The sequence below is a fragment of the Vombatus ursinus genome, unplaced genomic scaffold, assembly GCF_900497805.2.
Source record: "Vombatus ursinus unplaced genomic scaffold, bare-nosed wombat genome assembly UNPS02014774.1, whole genome shotgun sequence".
Lineage (NCBI taxonomy): Eukaryota > Metazoa > Chordata > Mammalia > Diprotodontia > Vombatidae > Vombatus > Vombatus ursinus.
Window position 1 is genome coordinate 17689629 of NW_020954552.1, and position 22148 is coordinate 17711776.

Here is a 22148-nt window from a genome sequence, read left to right on the forward strand (position 1 = left end):
TGGCACAAATGAAAAAACAAACCTGTGCTTTGTTCAAAATCATCAAGGAGTTTGTCCAAGTCATTGACAGCAGCTTTAAAATAACTGTCCATCCTAGTTGTAGTTTTAATAAGATTTTAACACTCTTGCACCTACCAAAAAAAAGTACAATATTTCATTTAATTTACAAATATTCTTTGAGCATATATTCTGCAAAAAGCATATATATATATACATATACATATATGCTATGGAATAATTTCAGAAACACACCTGACTTTCAGCTTAAAATCTAGTTGGATAAAGTATATGAAAAAAAATAAGGAATATATATGTATATATACATATATACTCCTTATTTTTTTCATATATATACATATATAATATAAAAAACACAACTAACTGTAGTAGCATAGCAAATATAAAGTGACATAGTACAAACTGAATACCTAAGAATAACAGACAGAACTCAGAATAAAGGGAGTGATTAGAATGGGTTGGGATTAATCAAAGAAATACTTCTTGGAAGAAATAAGTTTTGAGTTAGGTCTTAAAAAGAGGTGAAGAACATAAAATGTTAGAGATAAGAGAAAAGTCCTATATACTAAACAGATTTGCTTTGTTTGGAGTGCAGAGGTCAAGAGAAGCAGTAATACTATAAATAATGTTTTTACAGATACAGTGGGATTAATTAATGAAGGAACTTCAAACAAGGTGAACAATGCAGATTCTTGATCAAAGTGACATGATAAAAATGTAAGAAAGATTATCCTGGCAACTGTATTTAGGGCAATGGAATGGTAAAAAGGAAAGCTGCTAGAAACGTGATGCTATGATCTAAGTATATGACAAGGATAGGTTAGATTAGTTGTTACAGAAATAAAAAGGAAGAAGATACATTTAAAAAGATACTGCAGGGGCAGCTAGGTGGCACAGTGGATAGAGCACTGGCCCGAAGTCAGGAGGACCTGAGTTCAAATGCGGCCTCAGACCAAACAGTTGACACTTACTAGCTGTGTGACCCTGGGCAAGTCACTTAACCCTAGTTGCCTTAAAAAAAAAAAAAGAAAGAAAAAGACACTACAGAGAAAAAATTTCAGGGTTGGATAAATGAATTGGGTAAGAATTGGGAGCTTTAAAAAGAAAGAAAAATATTTAGAAGTCTGAAGAACAAAGTAAGAATGATGACACTAGAAAAAGATGATTCTCACATGCTAAATTTCATGTTATTAGAAAGCTATGAAAGCACATACAAATGCCTGGGAAGCAACTCAAAAGAGGATGAGGTCAGGGTTAAAGGCATAAAAGCCAAAAAGAATTGCTTTACTGTTACTAGGCAAGAATCATTGCTAGAAGAAGCTAGGTGGTGCAGTGGATAGACTGCTAGGTCTGGAGTCAGGAAGAATCAAGTTCAAATCCCAGACACACTCACTAGCTGTGTGACCTTGGGCAAATTACTTAGCCTCTATCTACCTCAGTTTGCTAAGTGGTAAAATGAGAATAAGGAATAGCACCTACTGTGCAGGGTTGTTGTAAGGATCAAAGGAGATAGTATTTATAAAAAAGCGCTTAGCACAGTATCTGGCATATAGCAGGTGCTATATAAATTCTTATTCCCTTTCCACTCATCCCTTTTATGGTCCAACATTTATAGTCCCCATTGTCAGTCACTCAAAGAAACACTAAAGAATACAGCATGAAAGGGAATTGTCACTGTTCTCTTCCACACAAACCTCAAATCTCATATAACTCCAAACATCTTCCCCTCATTTACCTCACTAACTCTTAGATCAATCATAGCATTTTGACAAGGAAAGGAATTTAGAAATAATATAACCCAACATCTTTCACTTTACAGATGAGCAAAATGCCTTGGGCATTTTCTGCCCAAGGACAAAGTGTGACAGAGCTAGAATCCAAACCCCGTTATTCTGATTCCAAATCCTTGACTTCCTATTCTTATCACATCTATGACTCAGTTAAGTATGGTTTTATTCTGTTGCTTTCCTTATCTTCCACCACTCCCAGCTAGCTAATCGTCATCACTGGGTAACCCTCACAATCCAATATCCTTGTTCCTATTTCATTGGTTAAAACTTTGTTGGACACACATTGCTACAGGACCATCCTTTTACTTTCCTCTTATGACAACAGTACTTTAACTTTTTTTGTGTCATGAACTCATTTGGTGAAGCCTATGCACCTTTACTCAGAATAATATGTTTAAATGCTTGAAGTAAAATACATAAGATTACAAAGAAAGCCCATTATACTGAAATATAGTCATCAAAATATTTTTTTTAATTTATACATCTCAGGTTAAGAACCCCTGGATTAGACAGTTACTAAGGGCCCTTTCAACTTTGAAATTCTGTGTTTTATTTATTAAAGACAGACATATTTTGTCCAAGTTTTCAAGAAAGGGGCAAGAGGAATCTACAAACTACAGGTAAATGAACTTGACTCAAATTCCTGGAAAAAATTTATTAGTATGATTTAAAAGGAATAGCCAGAAAAAATCCAGAAAAATAAGTGGTAATTACAAAAGGCCACCAAAAATGGCTTTTATCGAACACAGATCATACCAGACTAACTTGATTCTCTCCATCTTTTTTGTACACTACTTTAATAATGTTCAGAAAATACATTTACTTTATGTAGTTTCTAATTCTAGAGTACTAAAACAATAGATCATAAAGTCTTGGGGGGGGGGAGCTAGAGAGCATGCTGCTAGTTTGACTGGGCCCTCATTTTCACCAAGCAAAGCCCTTCTTCTTCAATACTGTTAATGTATTGATTTTATTTTTTACATCACTGTCACTTCTCAGTTTCCCTCTCCTTAGAACTACCCCTCATGAATACCATAGGCACTCAACTGAGTATGGAAATATATCTTACCCTACAGGAAAAATAAGGAGAAAGGGGATAAGAGGGGGGAGATGATAAAGGGGAGGGCAAATTGGAAGAGGGGGTAATCAGAAGCAAATACTCCTGAGGAGGGACAGGGTTAAAAGAGAGAATAGAATAAATGGGAGGAGGGTTAGGATGAAGAGAAATATAGTTAGTTTTCCACAATATGACTACTTTGGAAGTGTTTTGCATGACCACACATGTATAACCTGTATCGAGTTGCTTGCCTTCTCAATGAGGGTGAGTGGGGAGGGAAGAAGGGAAAAAATTTGGAACCCAAAGTTTTAAAAACAAATGTTAAAAATTGTTTTCACATGCAACTGGGAAATAAGATATATAGGCAATGGGGTATAGAAATCTATCCTCTACAGGAAAATAGAAGGGGAAGGGGATAAGAGAAGAGGGGGCGAGATAGAAGGGAGGTCAGATTAGGGGAAGGGGTATTCAGAATGCACACCATCTTAGGGTTGAGGGAGGGACGAAATGGGGAGAAAATTTGGAACTCAAAATCTTGTGGAAGTGAATGTTGAAAACTAAAAATAATAAATAGATAGATAAATGAATAAATAAATAAATAGAATTAACCCTCATAACAAATAAGCAGAGTAAGAAAAACAAACTGACTCACTGACTCTGTCTCAGAATGTATGCCTCATCCTGTAGCTGTAGTCTACCACCTCCCTGTGCTATGTGACAGGCACTGCGCTAAGAAAGGAAAACGTAACATTAATGAACATCTATGACAAGGATATGTTTCCCTGTTTTATGCTTTGATTTTTTTTGAATCCACAACTTTAAATGCTTATTATACACCAGACACTATATTAAGCTCTGAGGATACCAAAAAAACAAAAATTCAAAAATAATTCCTGCCCTCTAGTAGCTTACATTCTTTTCTTTTCTCTTTCCCTTTTTTTTTTTTTTTTTTGCAACAAACCTGGGCTTGATTTATTGGGGGGAAGGAATTAACATTAATTTTTTTAAATTTTCAGTTCCAAATTCCCTCATTCTCTGCAGCCTCTCTACCACCCACTGACAAGGCAAGCAATATGATACCCACCATACATGAGAAATCATGCAAAACATATTTCTATATTAGCCATGTTGAAAAAAAATGAACAAGAAAAATAAAGAAAGTGAAAATAAGAAGCATAGGCTTCTGCACTCAGTTTTCATCAGTTCCCTTTCTGGAGGTAGACAGCTCTTTTCATCATGAGCCCTTTGGAATTGTCTTGGATCATTGTACTGATCAAATTATCTAAGTCTCACAGTTGATTATCATTATAATATTGCTATCACTGTATACAATGGTCTCCTGGTTCTGCTCATTTCAATTTGCGTCAGTTTTTCCTAAGGTTTTTTAAAACCATCCTGTCATTATTTCTTATGGCACAACAGTATTTTATCATAATCATACACACTTTGTTCAGTCATTGCCCAAATTGATGCATATCTCCTTACTTCCCAATTCTTTGCCACCACAAAAAGAGCTACTATAAATATTTTTGTACATATGGGTTCTTTTCCTTTTTTTTTTTTTTAATCTCTTTGAGATACAGACCTAGTAGAAATATTGCTGGGACAAAGGGTCCCAGGTTTTATAGCCCTTTGGGCATAGTCTCAAATTGTTCTCCAGGATAGTTGGACCAGTTTACCACTCCACCAACACCTCAATTAATTTTAATAATTTAGACAATAATGGAAGTTATAATAGCTATGATTACATCTATCAATGAGTTTTAAATGAGTTTAATATATGTATGGTATACTTTCTTTGAAGAAAGATTGTACCTGTGTTATGACCTACCTAGTTAAATGTTCTTTTATTTATAGTAACCAACAAAAAATAAGCTGCAGAACTTCTACATAGCTCTGTCAACTATTTGACTATGAAGATGTGGTCTGACGTGGAGAATTTTCCTGGAAAGCTTTCCTGTTGTTCTTTGGTTTCATCATCAAGAAGAAGATGATGAAGGGGACTGCTTCTGGTAAGAACTAGATTGAGTAGAATATGATGCATACTTTGCTTTTGCTGCAAGTCTCAGTCATATGATTATCGGAAACCAACATGAGCAATGGCAATACACTGCTAAATGAAAGAGAAAGTATACTTGGATACTAAAGCTAAGAAAAACAATATCACTAGTATTGAAAGAGGCACATAAAAACTGTCAATTACTGATTCAGGAATGAATTCTGTGAAGGAATGTCATCCAAACCCAAGATAGCAACTGTTAAAAACATCTGTTTCATCTTGGGTATACAACTGTTTGGGACCAGCCCAGCTTCCTCACCGCTCTTCTAGCAAGAGCACCAGATCAAGATACAATCAAGGAATCCTAAAAGAAATCAGAGTAAGTACATTCTGCCAGCCTAATGCTACACAAAAAGATATCCAAAAGCCCATGGGCATAAGAGCACTGCTCAAGAAAACCTTCCAGCTCAGGAAGTAGAGACAAGTCAGGGAAGCCTAGAAACTATAACTGTATGAGATAAGGGAGCAAAGTAGAGAAAAAAGATGGAAGTCTGGACCACAATCAGAAATAAGAAGGCCAAAATTAAGAGTTAAGAAATAATAAAGAACTTTATTAAATAATATTACATATAATGCTATGCCAGTAAAATAGAATATTAAAAAATGCAAAATACTGGAGCAAAAGAAACAATAACCTAGGTAAATGTATATCAATCAGAAAAAGTTCATTAACTGCCACACTAAAATCACTATCAAACTGATTCACAAATTAATTTTATCAAGCATTTCAGTAACTAATATCCAAATACTACATAAACTGCTTTCAAAAATAGAGGACAACACTCTAGCAAATTCCTCTTGAGACAAATATGGCTCTAATTTCCAAACCAGTTATGTCTTAAAGGAAAGAAAAATAAAATAGACTAATTTTATAACATAAAAATAAAGTTACTGCACTACAAAATGTACCAAAAACAAGAAAAAATGGAAAAAAAATCTCAGCATCAGACATCTTTTATTAAAGTCTAACATTCAAAATTTATAAGCAATTGACACACAAATTTGTAAGTCAAAGAGCCATTCATTCTCCAATAAATAAGTGGTTCAAGGATATAAATACACAATTCTTGAAAAGAGAAATACAAATTTTCAATATCCACATGATAAATGTTCCAAATCTCTAATAATTGGAGAAATGCAAAAGACTGCCTCCTAACACCAAAATGGCATAGATAATAAAAGACAACAATGTAATACTGGCACAGGGGTAGCAAAACAAAAGCAAATATGGTGCTTGTGTAGTTGTAAATTAATCCAACCTTTTTTAAAAAGGAATTATATGCTAAGTGTTAAAAAAAAAAATGTACTCTTTTGCCAAATAGTCACTAATAGAATTATGACTGCACCCACCCACCTCCTGAGGAGGTTACAGACAGGTGGGAAAATATTCCTAAAAGCATTAATTGTGATAAATAATAGCCAAAAAGAAATGAAGTACCCAGTTTAAGATATAGAAGCTCTTGGGAAGATCTGCCTTAGTGGGATCTCATGCTAACTCTTTTGGCAGGCTTGTTTCCTGGCCCTTCCTTTACAAGCTACATTATACTGATTTATAAAGTAATGCTGCTCATAATCTTCCATTGTCATCTACCATAATGTCTGCAAGTGCACTTCTTAAAATAAAGGGTTGCTCTTCACTACCACATATTTCCACTTGGCAAGAAAATGGCACATGTCTATTTGCTGAAGAAGTTTCTGGGCTCTGTTTCATTGTAGCAACTGTTTTACAACAGTTAAACCTCTAAGAGCAATAATAAAGATCAATTTAGACTTTACTTCTATTCATTTCTCATTTTTCACAGACCACAGTTTGAATAGGTTAAGTTAGAAGTGTAATTGTATACAATGTGTCTTAGCTTTGACCTTTGCCCTAACCAGTTAATGATCTGATAATAGGAAGACAAGATAATTCTGAAATTACTCTTGTATTGGTAACAAGTCAATTAGTCTTTTTAAAGATACAGATAAATTTTTTTGTTTTTTGGGGATGTTTGATAATTTTTTTTGATGTTTGTTGAGTACTCACTATATCCATATATTTCTACCTTCTTAAAGAAAGTATTCTTGATAATGAAACATACTTCCTCCTTTCCAAAAAGACTTAAGGAACCATTAGGGCAAAATTCTGCAAACCTTGTCAAATATAATCTAGTTGATTTAGATCTAAATTAGCCAATTTTACTGCTTTTATTTATTTCAAGGAAAGATTAATATTCTGAAATGACAGATTAAAAAAAAGCATTAATAAAACTTTTTTTTCATGTATTAATGGCATACAGGAATTTGACCTCTCATTGCTCTCTCTACTCCAGTCTACCCTTTGCTCAGCTATCAAAATGATATTCTTAAAACCTAGGTGGGACCAGATCACCCCACTATTCAATAAACTCCAGTGGCTCCCAATTTCCTCCAAGATCAAATATAAAATCCTCTGTTTGAGTTTTAAAGTCCTTCATAACCTGGTCCCTTCCTATTCTTCCAGTCTTTTTATACCTTACTCTCCTCCACATATTTTACAAATTAGTGACACTGGCTTCTTTATCATTTCCCAAACATCACATTTCAGCTCCCAATTTTGAGTGTTTCCACTGGCTGTCCCTCATGCCTAAAACACTCTCCATCTCTGCCTCCAAAATTCCCTGGCTAACAAAAAAAGGGGGGGGGGGGCAGCTAGGTGGCACAGCGGATAGAGCACTGGCTCTGAAGTCAGGAGGACCTGAGTTCAAATCCAGCCTCAGACCAAACACTTGACACTTACTAGCTGTGTGACCCTGGGAAAGTCACTTAACCCCAATTGCCTAAAAAACAAAAAAACAAAATTCCCTGGCTGCCTTGAAATTTTCATCTAAAGTCTCATCTTCTTCAAGAAGCCTTTCCAAGTCCTACTTTAAACCTTAATGTCTTCCCTCTGAGATTATCTTCAATTTATCCTGTAGTTTGCACATACCTGTTTGCATGTTTTCTCTCCCATTAGACCATGAGTTCCTTAACAGCATGGGCTGTTTTTGTCTTTCTTGGGAATCCCAGCACTTAGTACAGTGCTTGGCACATAATAGGCACTTAATAAATGCTAGCTGACTGATCCATATTTTCCAACACAATAGTCATTGTCTTTCCTTTTGACAACTTTTATGTTGAAGTCACCAAGTATTAAGGTTTATATGTTAACTTGTTTTGAAGGATCATCTGAAATTCTTCATAGGATAATGGACTTAAAGATAGAAGGGACCTAATCTATACCTTTTCCACATTCTGCAACAGATGCTGACTCATAAGTTAGTTAAGTTGGATAGAAGTATCTTCCATGTGGTTTCCTTTTCTTTGTTTACCATGATACAGCAAAATAAGATGACCAAATGACCCATGAAATTAGAGATTTTTGTCTTTGGGGCCCATGATGTGGCCAGTTCTACCAACTCCTTTATATGCTTCTTCAAGGACAACTAAAGTCATCCTTACATTTATTTGCAACTGCTTTAAGTACATTTTCTCATTTCATTTAGAAGGAAGGAAAAGAAAGAAAAAAAACATTTATTAAGTGCCTACAATGTACCAGGCTTTATAAATTATCTCATTTGGTCCTCACAACAACCTTGGGAGGTAGCTACTGTTATTATTCTCATTTTACAAATGAGGAAACTGAAAGAGACAGAGATTATTAAATGACTGCTCAGGGTCACACAGCTAATTAAGTATCTGAAGCAATATTTGAACTTAGGTCTTCCTGACCCCAGGACCAGCACTCTGTCCACAGTGCCACCTAGTTCCCTCCAAACAAAGAATGGCAATGAGGAAGTAGTTCAGTTTCTCCAGTAACATATCAACTTTATGATCACTAAACAAAGATCTCATACCTAGAGTACAAACAGTAAATTTTAACATTTGTAAGAGGTCTAAAAACTGAGGGATTCCTATTGCACTCTACCACACTTTTAATTAGATTCAATAAATATTTACTAAGTGCCTAAAATGTACTAAGTGTACATTTATACTTTATGTATAAATGTATAAAACATGGTGTTAGGTGGAGGGATACAAAGACACAGAGAAAACGGTCTCTTGGCTCACCAAAGTTATTTTCTACAAGTGCATAAATACATATAAAACAAGATAGGGGCTTAAGGGGACAGAGAAGAAATAAAGACACTTTAAGAATATCTGAGAGGGGAAAAAAATATTTATAGCTAAAGGGATCTGAGAAGGTGGCAATTGAGCTGAATCTTGAAGGAAGATAAGTAATCTGAGAAATGTGGGTAAGGAGAGAGTGTATTTCAAGAATGGAAGACAGCCTGCACATAACAATGCGGAAGATGCCATACTGACATTCACCACTCAGATACTGACATTGCAAAGGAGGCCAAATTAGACTTTAATTTTCACTGTTTTTATGACCAAAGAATTCATCACCTCGGGTCCAAATTATTATTGATGAAACTCTCTAGACTTAGCTAAACCATTCCTCAAACAGGAGACAGTCTGTCCCCCAGTACTGTACTTGCTGCCAGAGCTTTTATCACAATGGCAGAAACTTTCAAGAACCTAGCATTACTTCTACAATAAAATGTCACCAGAGTAGGACTTTTGAGAAACAGATGTGTCATAAAATAAAAATATTCCTTCTATTCTTCCACTATATTAATGTGGAACCCATGGCAAAGGCAACTGAATATTTTATGATCAAAGTTGTATCTTCTTGGTCAAAGTAATATGCTTTATTTTTTAAAGTATGAACTGGTGATTTCTTTTGTATGAGGAACTCCAGGTATGGAAACTCCTTCCATCAGGTGAGCAACTTATCTGTAATTTAGAGTCTTTCAGATCTGCCTGAAACACAGAGTGGTTAAATGATTAGCTCATGGTCACAGGGCTAGAATATGTTAAGGGAATGATTTGAACCATGTTCTTCCTGACTTTGGAGCCACTATATCACTCTACCTGTAGTCACATCTTCATCTTCCTTAATTCTATTCTGATTTTATCAATGACTTTCTGTGAAATCTATAACAAATTGTTTATCTTCTGGTATCTCAGGTATCTTATCTGAAAAATGACACTTCCAAAAAAAAGGACATTATAGTAAATCATTGTAAAGCAATCTGCATAAATATTATAAAATTTAACAAATGTTCAACAGTAACACATAATAAATAGGAAATATATTATGAGAAGCAACACTGAACAGCAGATAGTGGGCTTTCAAGACAGGAAGGCATAGGTTCAAGTCTGGCCTTAACATGACTATTACAAAGTCTCTCTATGCCCCAAACAATTAGCCTGGAGGCAAGAAGACCTGAATTTAAATCCAGTCTCAGACATTTAACCTGTGCGTCCTTGGGCAAGTCAATTACTGTGTCTGCCTCAGTTTCCTCATCTGTAAAGTTAGGATAATAAGAGAACCTACCTCACAGAGTTGTTTTGAGGATTACATGAGATAATACTCATAAAGTGTTTGGCAGGGTACACAGTAGGCACTTAATAAATGCTCACTACCTTCTCCTTCCCTTAAAAAACTATATAAGTTACAATAGGCAAGTTGCCAACATGCATTGATAGAAGCAGTTCCCACACAGTGAGCATTCACTACAACAGTCAAATCATGGGTCCACAACAATTCCTTCTAAAAAAAATTTTTGACAAAAATCTCTATCAAGTTTATTTCAAAATGGTAGTTAAGCAAGCCAACAAGCATATATATAGTAAGCTCATATTATTATGTATCAGGTACTATGTTGAGGGCCAGGTATACAAACACCAGCAGGGAAAAAAAGGACCCTGCCCTCAAGGACCTTACCTTCATTCCAACAGTGGAATATATAAAAGGAAACTGAAAAAAGGTGGGAGGAAGGGGTAAAGGTACCTATGGAGAAGTACGGTGGAGAAAGTCTAGAGAGCCAGCAATGGAGCCCAGAGAGGACTGAAGATGTGACTGGCCTTTTCCATTCTGAAAATGATCAATCAGAAGAGAGTGCTAGGGCAGAGTGTACTTGCAGTGTAAGAAGACCAGAGGCAGAGTATAATTCCACTGTGAGGAGACTGCATGGCAAGCTAAAGAAAGTTCAGAGTTAGGAGGAGACCCTAGAAAGGAAATGGTATGAATCACTCAGATCACTCTCATCTTAACAGTATTTCTGTAGGGTCGTTTTTACTTTTCAAAGCAGTTTTCACCAACAATATTTCATTTAATCTTCACAATTACCCTGAGAGTAAAAATGAATATCATTTCCTACTTAAGGAAAAAAGAACAGAAAGGTCAAATGACAACTAAAATCACACAGCTAACTGGTGACAAAACTGGGATTAGAACTCTGATCTCCTGACTCCAAGGCATACTTTAACCTACTATGATTCTTTCCCAAACACATTCAAAAATAAAAACTTATACTAATGGAGGGTTCTAATGTTTACAAAGCACTTTCCTCATACTAGTCAATAAACATTAAGCGCCTACTATGTACTAGGCAATGGGAACACAAAAAAAAATAAGATAGTCTCTGCCCTCAAGAAGCTCAGTCTAATGGGAGAGACAACATAAAAATAACTATGTACAAACAAGCTATATACAGGATAAATTGTAAATAAAAAACAGAAGGAAGGCATTAGAATCAGGAGGATAAGGAAAAGTTTTTCATATAAAGTGAGATTTTAGTTGGGACTTAAAAGAAGCCAAGAGGCGGAAATGAAGAGAGCATTCCAGGCACTCAGGAAAGCCAGTGAAAATGCCCAGAATTGGGAAATGGAGTTTCTTGTTTAAGGAACAGAAAGAAGGACAGTATTAATAGATCACAGAGCACATTACAGTGTAAGGTATAAAAAGCTTGGAAAGGTGAGGAGGAAAGGGAGGTTCGCGAGGGCTGTAAATACCAGAGGATTTATATTTGATCCTGGAGGTAATAGGGAGGCACAATATTACCTCCTTTCTATGGATTAGGCAACTGAGACACAGAAAGTTTAAGGGACTCAATCACAGTCTTAACGAAATTAAGTTTCAATTCTGAGGTTTAAACTAAGAGATCCTGACTTCTGAACACTTTCCACTATATAACATACTCTCTCTCTCTTTTTTTTTTTAACAAGTGACTTGCCCAGGGTCACACAGCTAGTAAGTGTCAAGTGTTTGGTCTGAGGCCAGATTTGAACTCAGGTCCTCCTAACTTCAGGGCTGGTGCTCTATCCACTGCGCCACCTAGCTGCCCCCATACTGTCTCTCTTTGCCAGACAGGATAACAATGAGAAAAGACATCACCATTGTTTAATTTACAGGAGAAAAAATACAAGTGTTTTGTGAGCTCCAAACCATGTAACAAGTCAAATAATGGATCACAGTCAAGACACATTTACCAAGCAAAACTAGCATTATCACAACATTATTATTTTGAGAAGTATTCTCAGTATGTAAAAACAACTACAAATTTTGTATTACTATCAAAATGAAAATTGCTAGAATAGGAAGGTAGGGGGAAGTAGTATTTATCAAAATGAGCATATAAAGGACTAAAAATTTGCTTAACTCCATAATAATTTGTCAAGTGAGCAACAGGGTATAAACCTTACTAGTTTCGAATAAATTATGTAAAGTCAAACTGGCAGGTATTTTCAAGAAATGTTAAATTTTTCTGCTTAGAAGTTTGGATGACAAATGTATTACTTAAGGATAGGGACAAGAAACAGACCTGTGATTTTACTGTCATAAAAAACTCCCAAATCAAGAAACTACTTTTCCCAATGCAAGCAAGCACCTTCATTCCAACTTCTGATCATAGAATGGCTACAGAAACTGCCTGAGAAGTTGTGAACTGCCCAAGGTCACGTAGCCAGTATGTGTCAGGGACAGGACTTAAATCCAGGTCTTCCCAGTTATATGGCCAACTATCTATTATACCACTTTGGTGTCACTACTAAATAAAAACCATTTAAATAAGCACATTTAAACTGTGCTTGTTCCTGTTAAATGGTTTAAAGCTTTCACTTTTAAAAAATTAATGCAACTAGAATTGGAATAAAAACTCGAGAAAAAACTATGAAATCTTTGCATCAAATCTCCCTAATAAAAATCTGATATACAAGATCTATAGTGTATTGATACAAATATATGACCAAGAGCCATTTCCCATTAGATAATTGGTTTAAAAAAAAAAAAGGAAGAAAAGAAATGCAAAACTGTCAATAGGGGCAGCTAGGTGGCACAGTGGATAGAGCACTGGCCCTGAAGTCAGCAGGACCTGAGTTCAAATCCCACCTCAGGCATATAACACTTACTGTGTGACCCTGAGCAAGTCCCTCAACCCCATTGCCTAGCCCCCCCAAAAAAAGGTCAATAACCAAATATAAATGCTCTAAATAAGGAGAAATGTAAATAAAAACAACTCTGAGGTTTTACCCCTTATCCAGCAAATTAGTAAAGAAAATAAAATAATTAATGTTGAAAGAACTATAGAAAGAGAGGCACACTAAGTCACTTGGGATGGAGATTGTCTAAATATTCTGGAAAATAATTTGGAATTATGCTAAAAAGTCTACAAATTGTTCACACCTTTTGACCCTGTAATACCACTACTTGGTAAATACGCCAGGTCAAAGGATCACTGTTCTGAAAGGGACCTCCAAAGCTATCTAGTTCAACCTCCTAATTTTAAAGTTTTTTTTAGCCTCCAGGAGACTAAGTTATTTGCACAGGGCAACACCTATCCTCAACTATGCCTGTTAATGCCTAGAACAGAATCCCCCAAACCCTTTCTCCAGATGTTGAAACCCTGCCTTCTATCAAGAGATTACTTCCTCTATGACGTCGCCCCCTACCTAGCAGCTTAAAGTTCCATTTCCTTCAAATTTCTCACAACGTTCAACAGTATCTCTTTTTTACCTTCATTATATTATCCCTTATAGCCTACTTCCGTAAATGCCTTTTCACCAATTATATATTAATTGTAGTAGTAATAACACAATTTAATAGCGGTTTAAGGTTTACAGAGCACCCTTCCCTACAACAACCCCACAAGGTACAAGAATCATTATCCCTATTATACAAAAGTATCTTGAAAGTATCTTACTTTGTATCCCTTGTGCCTAGAAGAATGCCTTGCCCACAGTAAGCATTTAATAAATATTTGTTGACTTGAATTGTTTATCCCTCCACAAAATAATCTTTCCAGAACGCTCTGCTTTTTCAGTTCTTGTATTTAGTTTTTCCCTTCTCTTCTCTCACTACAAGTTAATTAATTCAAGTAGCCCCTATCCCTTTTTATTTTATTCTTTCTAACATACCATGGGCTAAGAAAACAGATAACCAAACTTAAAAGAATTATGTGCAAAATAAGAAGAAATATAAGCTGAGTGAGAGCCTCTCCTACGAAGGAAATTTTAGGACCTGGAAAAAGAGCTTTATCAAATTTATTTTGGCTGATCACTATACTTTTCTGTTTACTTTCTGGTACTCTGCTATGTTCCTGAAAGGTGAAGTTGTCTAATGGTTACCTTTTAAAACTGTAAAGTATCATTACTTACTTGATTTACTTGAAAATTTATACTTTAATCTCCAGAATTCCTTCTGATCTCCTTATGTTGGTTTGATATCACTATGAATTCTTTATATGCATAGTCCAATTGTTTTAATGCTATTACAAAACTTCTCTGCAGAGCTACAGAATGCACTATGTAAAGGACTTCACATTAAAAAAAAAATCAACCAAGTAGTATATATTAAATCTATAAAGCCTAACCCAGAGCTGATGGGATCACCAAGTTAAGTAGTATAGAGGAAGAAGAGAAGAGGGCTCAGGACAGACCCCTGAGGGACACCTATGGTAAGAGGGTGTGATCTGGAAGAGGATCCAGCAAAGGAGTCAGAGAAGTAGCAGTCGAATATATAGAAGGAGAACCAGAAGTGAGGGGTGTCCTAAAAATCTGGAGAAACGAGAGTATCAAGGAGAAAAGAGTAATTAACAGTGTCAAAGGCTGCAGACAGATCAAGGAGAATGAGGATTGAGAAAAGGTCACTGGATTTGGCAACTAAGAGATCATTAGTAACTTTGGAAGGCAGTTTCAGTGGAATAAGTTTTAAAGTCAGATTGTAAAGGGTTAAGAAGGGAGTAAGAAGCAAAAAAGTGAAGGCAACTACTATAGATGATATTTTTTAGGAGTTTAGCTACAAAAAACAGAAGAAATATAGGATGATAGGGAAAATGGAAGAACCAAATGAGAGTTTTTTCAGGATGGGAGTGATCCAGGCATGTTTGTAAGCAGTAGGAAACGAGCCAGTCAACAGGGAGAGACTGAAAATACAGACATACATCATTTCATTGTGCTCCAAAGATACTGAATTTTTTTTTCTTTTTCTACAAACTGAAGGTCTGTGGCAGCCTTGCATCAAGCAAGTCTATTGGCTCTATATTTCCAAAAAGCATGTGCTCACATCATGTCTCTGAGTCACATCTTGGTAATTCCACAATATTTCAAACTTTTTCATCATTATCCTATTATGGTGATCTGTGGTCACTGATCTTTGATATTACTATTGTAATTGTTTTGGGGCACCACAAACAGGGCCCATGAATTTAATCACTAAATGTTTGTGTGTGTTCTGACTGCTTCAGCAACGTGGCTGTTCTTGTCTCTCTCCCTTTCTGCTGGCCTCCTTATTCCCTGAGACATAATAATATTGAAATTAGGCCAATTAATAACTATACAATGGCCTCTAAGCATTCAAGTGAAAGGCAGAGTCAATTGATGTGGCAAACTTCATAGTTGTCTTATTTTAAGAAACTGCCACAGCCACCCCAACCTTCAGCAGCCACCACCCTCATCAGTCAGCAGCCATCAAATTACAAGCAAAGACCTTCCACCAGCAAAAAGATTACAACTCACTGAAGGCTCAGATCAATGGTTAGAATTTTTTAGCAATAAAGTATTTCTAACCTAGGTATGTACACTTTTTTAGACATAATACTATTGCACACTTAATGGTAACAACTTTTATATGCATGGGAAACAAAAAAATTTGTGTTTCTCACTTTATTGTATCCCTCTTTTGAGGTGGTCTGGAACCAAAACCACACTATCTCCAAGGTATACCTATAAGGGAAAGAGTGGAGATGACAGAGGTGGCAATCTTTTGGAGGAGACAGAAATGGAATGGAATCTCTTGAACAAGTAGTTTAAAATGTACATACGTGATTAATTATGAAAGTATTAAGTGATACATTATAAAACTATAGTACAGTAGTATAACAAGACTTCCAAAAATAATCAATGTGGGCTAGATAGAAAACAGCCCAATATTGAAGAATGGGTATAATTCAGATATGCTGAGAGAAGGTTGTTTCACACAAAGGAATAAGCAAAATCATGGAAGCAGAACAGAATATTATGTGAGGGAGATCAGTTTGATTCAACTCAACAAATATTTATTAAATGCCTACCATACGCCAGGAACCATAGGTTGTTTTTTTTTTAACCTAACTTGTAATGTCATCCATACAAGGAGCTCTGAGTAAGGAACCCCTTGTGCTAATGCTCTTCAACTTAAAAACGTCAGAGAGGTATATTCACAGAGCCAGTATATGTTAGGGCTTCCTAAATGGTCCATCTACTATACTATATTGCCTCTAGGTGCTAGAGATATAAAGACAAAAATGACATCATCCTCCCCTGAAAGAGCTTACATTATACTGGAGAGAGACAACATGGACATAGGTAAATAAATACAAAATATGACAGGTAGTACAATGTGATTTTAAGAGAAAAAGAGTGCTAATAACAGGTAGGAGGTACCTGAGCTGCACCTGGAAGGAAGCTCATATTTCTACAAGGCAGAAAAGAGAAGGATGTATATTCCAAATGTGGGACACCACTGTGCAAGGGCACAGAAGCACTCAAAGAGGTGGAGAATACACTAAAACCACTGAGTTTTTAATGATATGAACTATTACCCACCACATTATGCATCTTTCATTTGTGGGGATAATTTTTAACCTAAGTATTGGATTTTACAACACTAGTATAATGCATTTTATCTACTTAGATCTGGTCCATCATTAGCTTCTTCAGATCTTTTTATGTTCTGACGTAATAGGACAAATAAGTTATTCTCAGGTTTGTGTCAACAATTTTATAAGCTTGCCATCTATATCTTCATCAAAGTCAAAGACAAGAAGCAGAAAGACTCAGCACAGCACTAGATGAATCCATACAAAAAGAAGAAAAGATAATATTCACCAAGAAACTTGACTAAGAAAAGATGAGGAAAATATCTGAAGATTTGCAAGGATTGGTGGAAACAGCCTGACCTTAAAACGCAGGTTTTTCTGAGAAATAACCTGGAATAACAGGATACAACCTCAAATTCCTGCTTCAAGTTTCTCCTCGATTCAATCCATTTTCACTCAGTTATATTAACCTTCCTATATCCATGTCACCAAATCCAACTGTGGCCCAATTCCTCCCTACCTTGTCTATAGAATAAAGTCAAAAAGTCTTAGGCAGACAAAGGAAAGGTCTTTAAAATCTGACCAGCGCACACTTTAAATACTCCCTGTATCCACCAAACAACATTTTGCTCCACTCACATTAGCCTTTTCTTTTAATGTTACCATCTATGTATCATCCTTATTCTCAACTTCATGCCCTCTCTCATGTCACTTCCACAAGGAAAAGCCAGAAGTAATAAATAAGACTAGATGAGTAGGATGTAACCACTCAGCTTCAAGCCTTAAATACTAAAAAGAGGTGAAGCTTTTAGAATCATAGGATTTCAATCACAGTCCAGCCCTCTCATTTTACAGATAAGCATGCAAAAGCCCAGAGAGGTGAACTGACTTATATGCAGTCACATAGTTAAGCAGCAGAGCAGATATTTAAACCCAGACTACAAATCTTTGCTCTACCACACAATCACACCCTAGACTCAGTTGTGGATGCTGCCATGTACATATTTCCCAAACTTAAAAAAAAAAAAAAGTGTTGAGTGTTGTAGAATGTTTTAAACTACTTACTGAACTTTTATTTAGATTCCCCTATTTCAACATCGCTTTTGCACATTAGTCCCCAAATATATCTTGTAAAAAGATAACCCAAGCAACAAATGAAAATCCTGCCTCATTACTTGAAGAACACATCTGCCACCTCACACCAGTAATACTTATAAAACTTGCTTTAAAAAAAAATGTACAAGAGTGTTTTATATAAATCTTGCAAGTAAACTTCGCTCAGCTAGCAGAACGGGAAAAAAGGTATGACTCAATCAACAAGCATATATTAAGCGCTTACTATGTCCCAGGCAAACCGGGCACCGTGCTAAAAAGCTGGGAATACACAAGTCTCCTCAAAAATATATTTTATGTTCTGGGAATAAGTGCTGACCTTGTCACAGATAATGGGTTTTTTGGTTTGTTTTTAAATAACTTGCGGGAACATTGCCGACGGTCTCTAAAGCAACTTATTTTGACTTTTTTTGTGTCATGGACTCGTCTAGTAGTCTAGTGAAGCCTATGGACACTTACCGGAATAATGGGTTGTTGTTTGGGTTTTTTTTTATGCATAAAATAAAATACGTGGGATTATATTGACAAAAAGATATAATTGTTTTCCCCAAATAAGTCCACAGACTGAAATCCCTCTCCGGATCCCTGGTTAAGAATTCCTGCTTTAGACAGAGTAAAGGAGGACAGGAGGTGGGGGTGGAGGGGTCAAGGCAGGAAGGACAGACTGGACAGGGGGATGGTCCGGAGAGCGCGGGCCGGGGCCGGGGGCGGGGGCGGTGAGCCGGGCCGGGCCGGGCCGGCCCCGCCCCGCCCAGGGCATTCCTACCTGGCCGCGTTGGGGCCGCAGTTTTCCTCCGACCGCGAACTTCCCGCGGGGCCGATCCCCGCCGGGAGGGGGAGGGGCTGCGGGGCGGGCGAGGAGCCCCCGGGGAGCGCGAGCTGGGCCCGAGACCGCCCCGCCCCGCCCGCGGCCGCCTGAGGCCCAGCACCCGCTCGGCCCGGGGAAGACCCGAGGCCCCGGGAGCGCCTTACCTCCTCCTCTCGTCCCCGCCGACGTCCCGCCCGGCTCCGGCCGGATTCCCGCTGCCGAGCGAGCTCAGACACTAGCGAGCCAGGGAGGAGGGAGGAAGCAGGGAGGAGGGCGCGAGCGAGCCCGGGAGGAGGGAGGAAGCGAGGAAGGAGCGAGGACCGAGCCGGAGGCGGTGTCGGGCCGGGATTGTTTTCACTGGATCCGGGCAGGAATGGAGCAACCGCCCCCGCCTCCCCGGTCGCGCAGGCGCACAGGCGCTCTGGCACTAGGCTTGCCCTTGCTCGGGCCTTACCTCGGAGCCCCGGCTCCTCTTGCCTGCGGGCTCCGGGCGCTGCGGGCTGGGGGGGTGGTGGGGGTAGGAGGTGCTGGGGTCGTTTCCGGAAAAGTCAGGCCAAGTCTACAAGCATCTACTAAGCGCCTTCCGAGTGCCAGGCACTGCGCTAAGCGATAGGCACACATTAGATTGTAAACTCCTTGAGGGCAGAGACTGTTTTGGGGGCTCTTTGTAATCCCTGGGGTTTAACAACGTGCCCGGCACACGGTAGGCGTTTAATAGATGTTTGTTGCCTTGCCAAAGAAAAGCAAAAACATTCTTTGAGCCCTCTAGGAGCTCACATTCTAATGGGGGCAACAACATACAAACAACTATGTACATACAAGATACATACCGGATAAATTGGAGGTAATCTCAGAGGAAAGGGACTGGAAAATGCTTGGAGAAGGGATGGGAGAAGGAAGATGCCTATCACCAGGGCACAGCACCTCTGTGGTTGCCCTTGGGCTAGGGTGACAATAACTGACATTCATCTAGTTTTTGAAGTTTTCAAAGCGCTTTACATGTATTATCGCATTTGCTTTTCACTCGTTTTGCTTTTTCATAGCATCATAGATTTAGGAAGAGAACTTAGAGGTCATCTAGTCCAACCCCTTCATTTTACAGATGAGGAAACTAAACCAAGTGACTTGCTCATGATCTCTTAGTAACCCCTTACTCTTCTGTCCATATTCTACACCACTCCTCTTTATCCCCGCCACCTCTCTTCCAAACATCTTGCCTCTGGATTCCAGCTGACCAGGGCCCCGTTTAGATACACCCGCCTCACCCTTAACTGCCTTACGGGCACTTTCCCTTACTGAAAAGTAACTTCTCTATCTCAAAGTAGTTTCACATTCTCCATCTCAAATATTCACCAACCGAATGGCTCTCTCTCCTCCTATCCCTAAGCTCCAGACTCCCGGCAGTCCGTCAGCCAATAGCAGTCTTATCCCAACATGCTCTATTTTCCCGTTCACCTTCTTTACTTCTCCTTTCAAATGGTCACAAGAACAGCTGTCTCAGCTGCTGAAAACATGAGCTTAGTGTTTTGTTGGGAGAATAAAATGTCACTCTCATGTGATGGCACTCTCATGATGGTTGAGCAATGCTATTTTTACCACAGTTAAGTTTCATATAAGGTTAAAATGAGGAAAGGAATAACAAAAGATCTATGTGGGATTGAGGCATTATTGCGGACTCCATCAAAGTAACCTAACAGCTGCCAAAAATTTTATGGACCACAAAATTAGCATTAGTCATTCCACCAGAGCTTATTTCACAGCACTGACAAATTAGTAACTGAATAAATTAAATATTCCAATAAGTCCTTACTGGTAATTACATCATATTTCCCTCAAAATTTTTATTTCTTTAGCTTGAGATCCTCAGTGGGTTTTAGTTGTCTGAAAATGTCCAGATCACCCCATTTCCCCCAAAATGTAAAAGATGACAAGCACTGATAAAATGTATAAGCTTTGACCTTAAACAGGAATGCCAATGTACTTAGGAATACAAGTTACAGCATTGAAAAAGAATGAAAGAAAAAGCACTTTATTAAACACCTACTATGTGCCAAGTCATTATACTGAGAGCTGAGGGAACAAAAGCAAAGCTGAAAGCAGTTTCTGTTCTCGATTAGAATTACTCTATAATGGAAGGAGAGTAGGCACATAGGGGAATAATGGTAACAGGGATGGGTATTTTAGGGGCAACTAGGTGATGCAGTGTATAAAATGCTGGGAATGGAGTCAGAAAGATTCATCTTCCTGAGTTCAAATCCAGCCTCAGCCACTAGCTGCGTGACTCTGGGCAAGTCAGTTAACCCTGCTTGCCTCAGTTTCCTCATCTGTAAAATGAGCTGGAGAAGGAAATGGCAAACCACTCCAGTATCTGCCAAGAAAGCCCCAAATGGGGTCACAGAGAGTCAGAAACAACAACAACAAAAGACCCAAAGGAGGAAGCACAGCTCCTCTTTATAATCATAGAACAAAGAACCAAACAAGATAGGTGAAGAAAATAATACAATTGGGTATAGGATTGGCAACATCATGGGGGTGAGGACAACATGATTGGTTACATTAAGGAAAGTGGGCCAACAGTCACATGGAGCCAATGACCACCCCTCTCTGTCTTAAAGGAAGGCCTGTAATTTATAGGACCCATCTGCATCTTAGGCTGTTGATAGTGGCCCTGGGATAGCAAACTTCCTGGCTGCTAAGAGGGAGATAAGACTTTCTTTAATTGTGCAAGGATGGACAGTATATCTTGTGGAAATGTGCCAGGTCAGCTTGTAGGCCTTCAAAGATAGCACACAGATATCATGGAGTTTTTCTGGAGCCGAAATCATGAAGGATGACAAATTTCCTTGACATAAAGTGATTTGCGGTGGTGCTGAGATAACAGTTCCCTTTGAATTAAAATGTTTTATGAAAGCAGTGAACTTCTAACCTTAGCTCAGAGTTTTTCTTTAATTAAAAGTGATCAATTGGAAAACTAAACTTTTGCATCTAACTTGAGAGAAGACTGAACTTTAGAACTCATGGGCTTCTTCACTCAGAGAGAGAAAAAAGACCTTGGATTATTATGTAAAATACAGAATAGAATTACAAAATAGAATCAAATATAAAATACCAAATATAAAATTGGTGTTTGATTTTCTCACACGTAATGTCATTTTTTGATGTATTGATTGGTTTTGCTGAATTATTTTTTAAAATTCTGTTATAAGGAATGACTCTTTGTACATTCTGAACCTTCCTTTATCAAGAGAAAGAAAATAACAATTAAACAAGCTGATAACATGGATTTATTAAAAATGCAACATTATTGTGTCACAAAGTTATCCAGTATAGACTCAGCTACAAGTATCGTCCCATGATACCTGATGTTCCTAGTGATGACCCT

The 22148-nt window shown here is 37.7% G+C and overlaps 1 protein-coding gene across 4 annotated transcripts in view; it reads right to left on the minus strand.

Moving 5' to 3' along the window:
* Positions 1-19034, minus strand: part of ZFYVE16 (zinc finger FYVE-type containing 16) — a 63829-nt gene extending 44795 nt beyond the window's left edge. For 2 of the 4 annotated variants that reach the window (XM_027864237.1, XM_027864235.1), the window contains exons 1-2: positions 18931-19032; positions 23-131 (exon numbers count right to left, since the gene is read on the minus strand). In XM_027864237.1, the coding sequence (XP_027720038.1) occupies positions 23-92 (70 nt within the window). In that variant the 5' untranslated portion in view covers positions 93-131; positions 18931-19032. Of the gene's footprint in view, positions 1-22; positions 132-18724; positions 18772-18930 lie in introns of those variants that run through there. The other 2 variants (XM_027864236.1, XM_027864238.1) reach the window with 2 other exon arrangements.
* Between the last annotated feature and the right edge of the window lie 3114 nt (positions 19035-22148).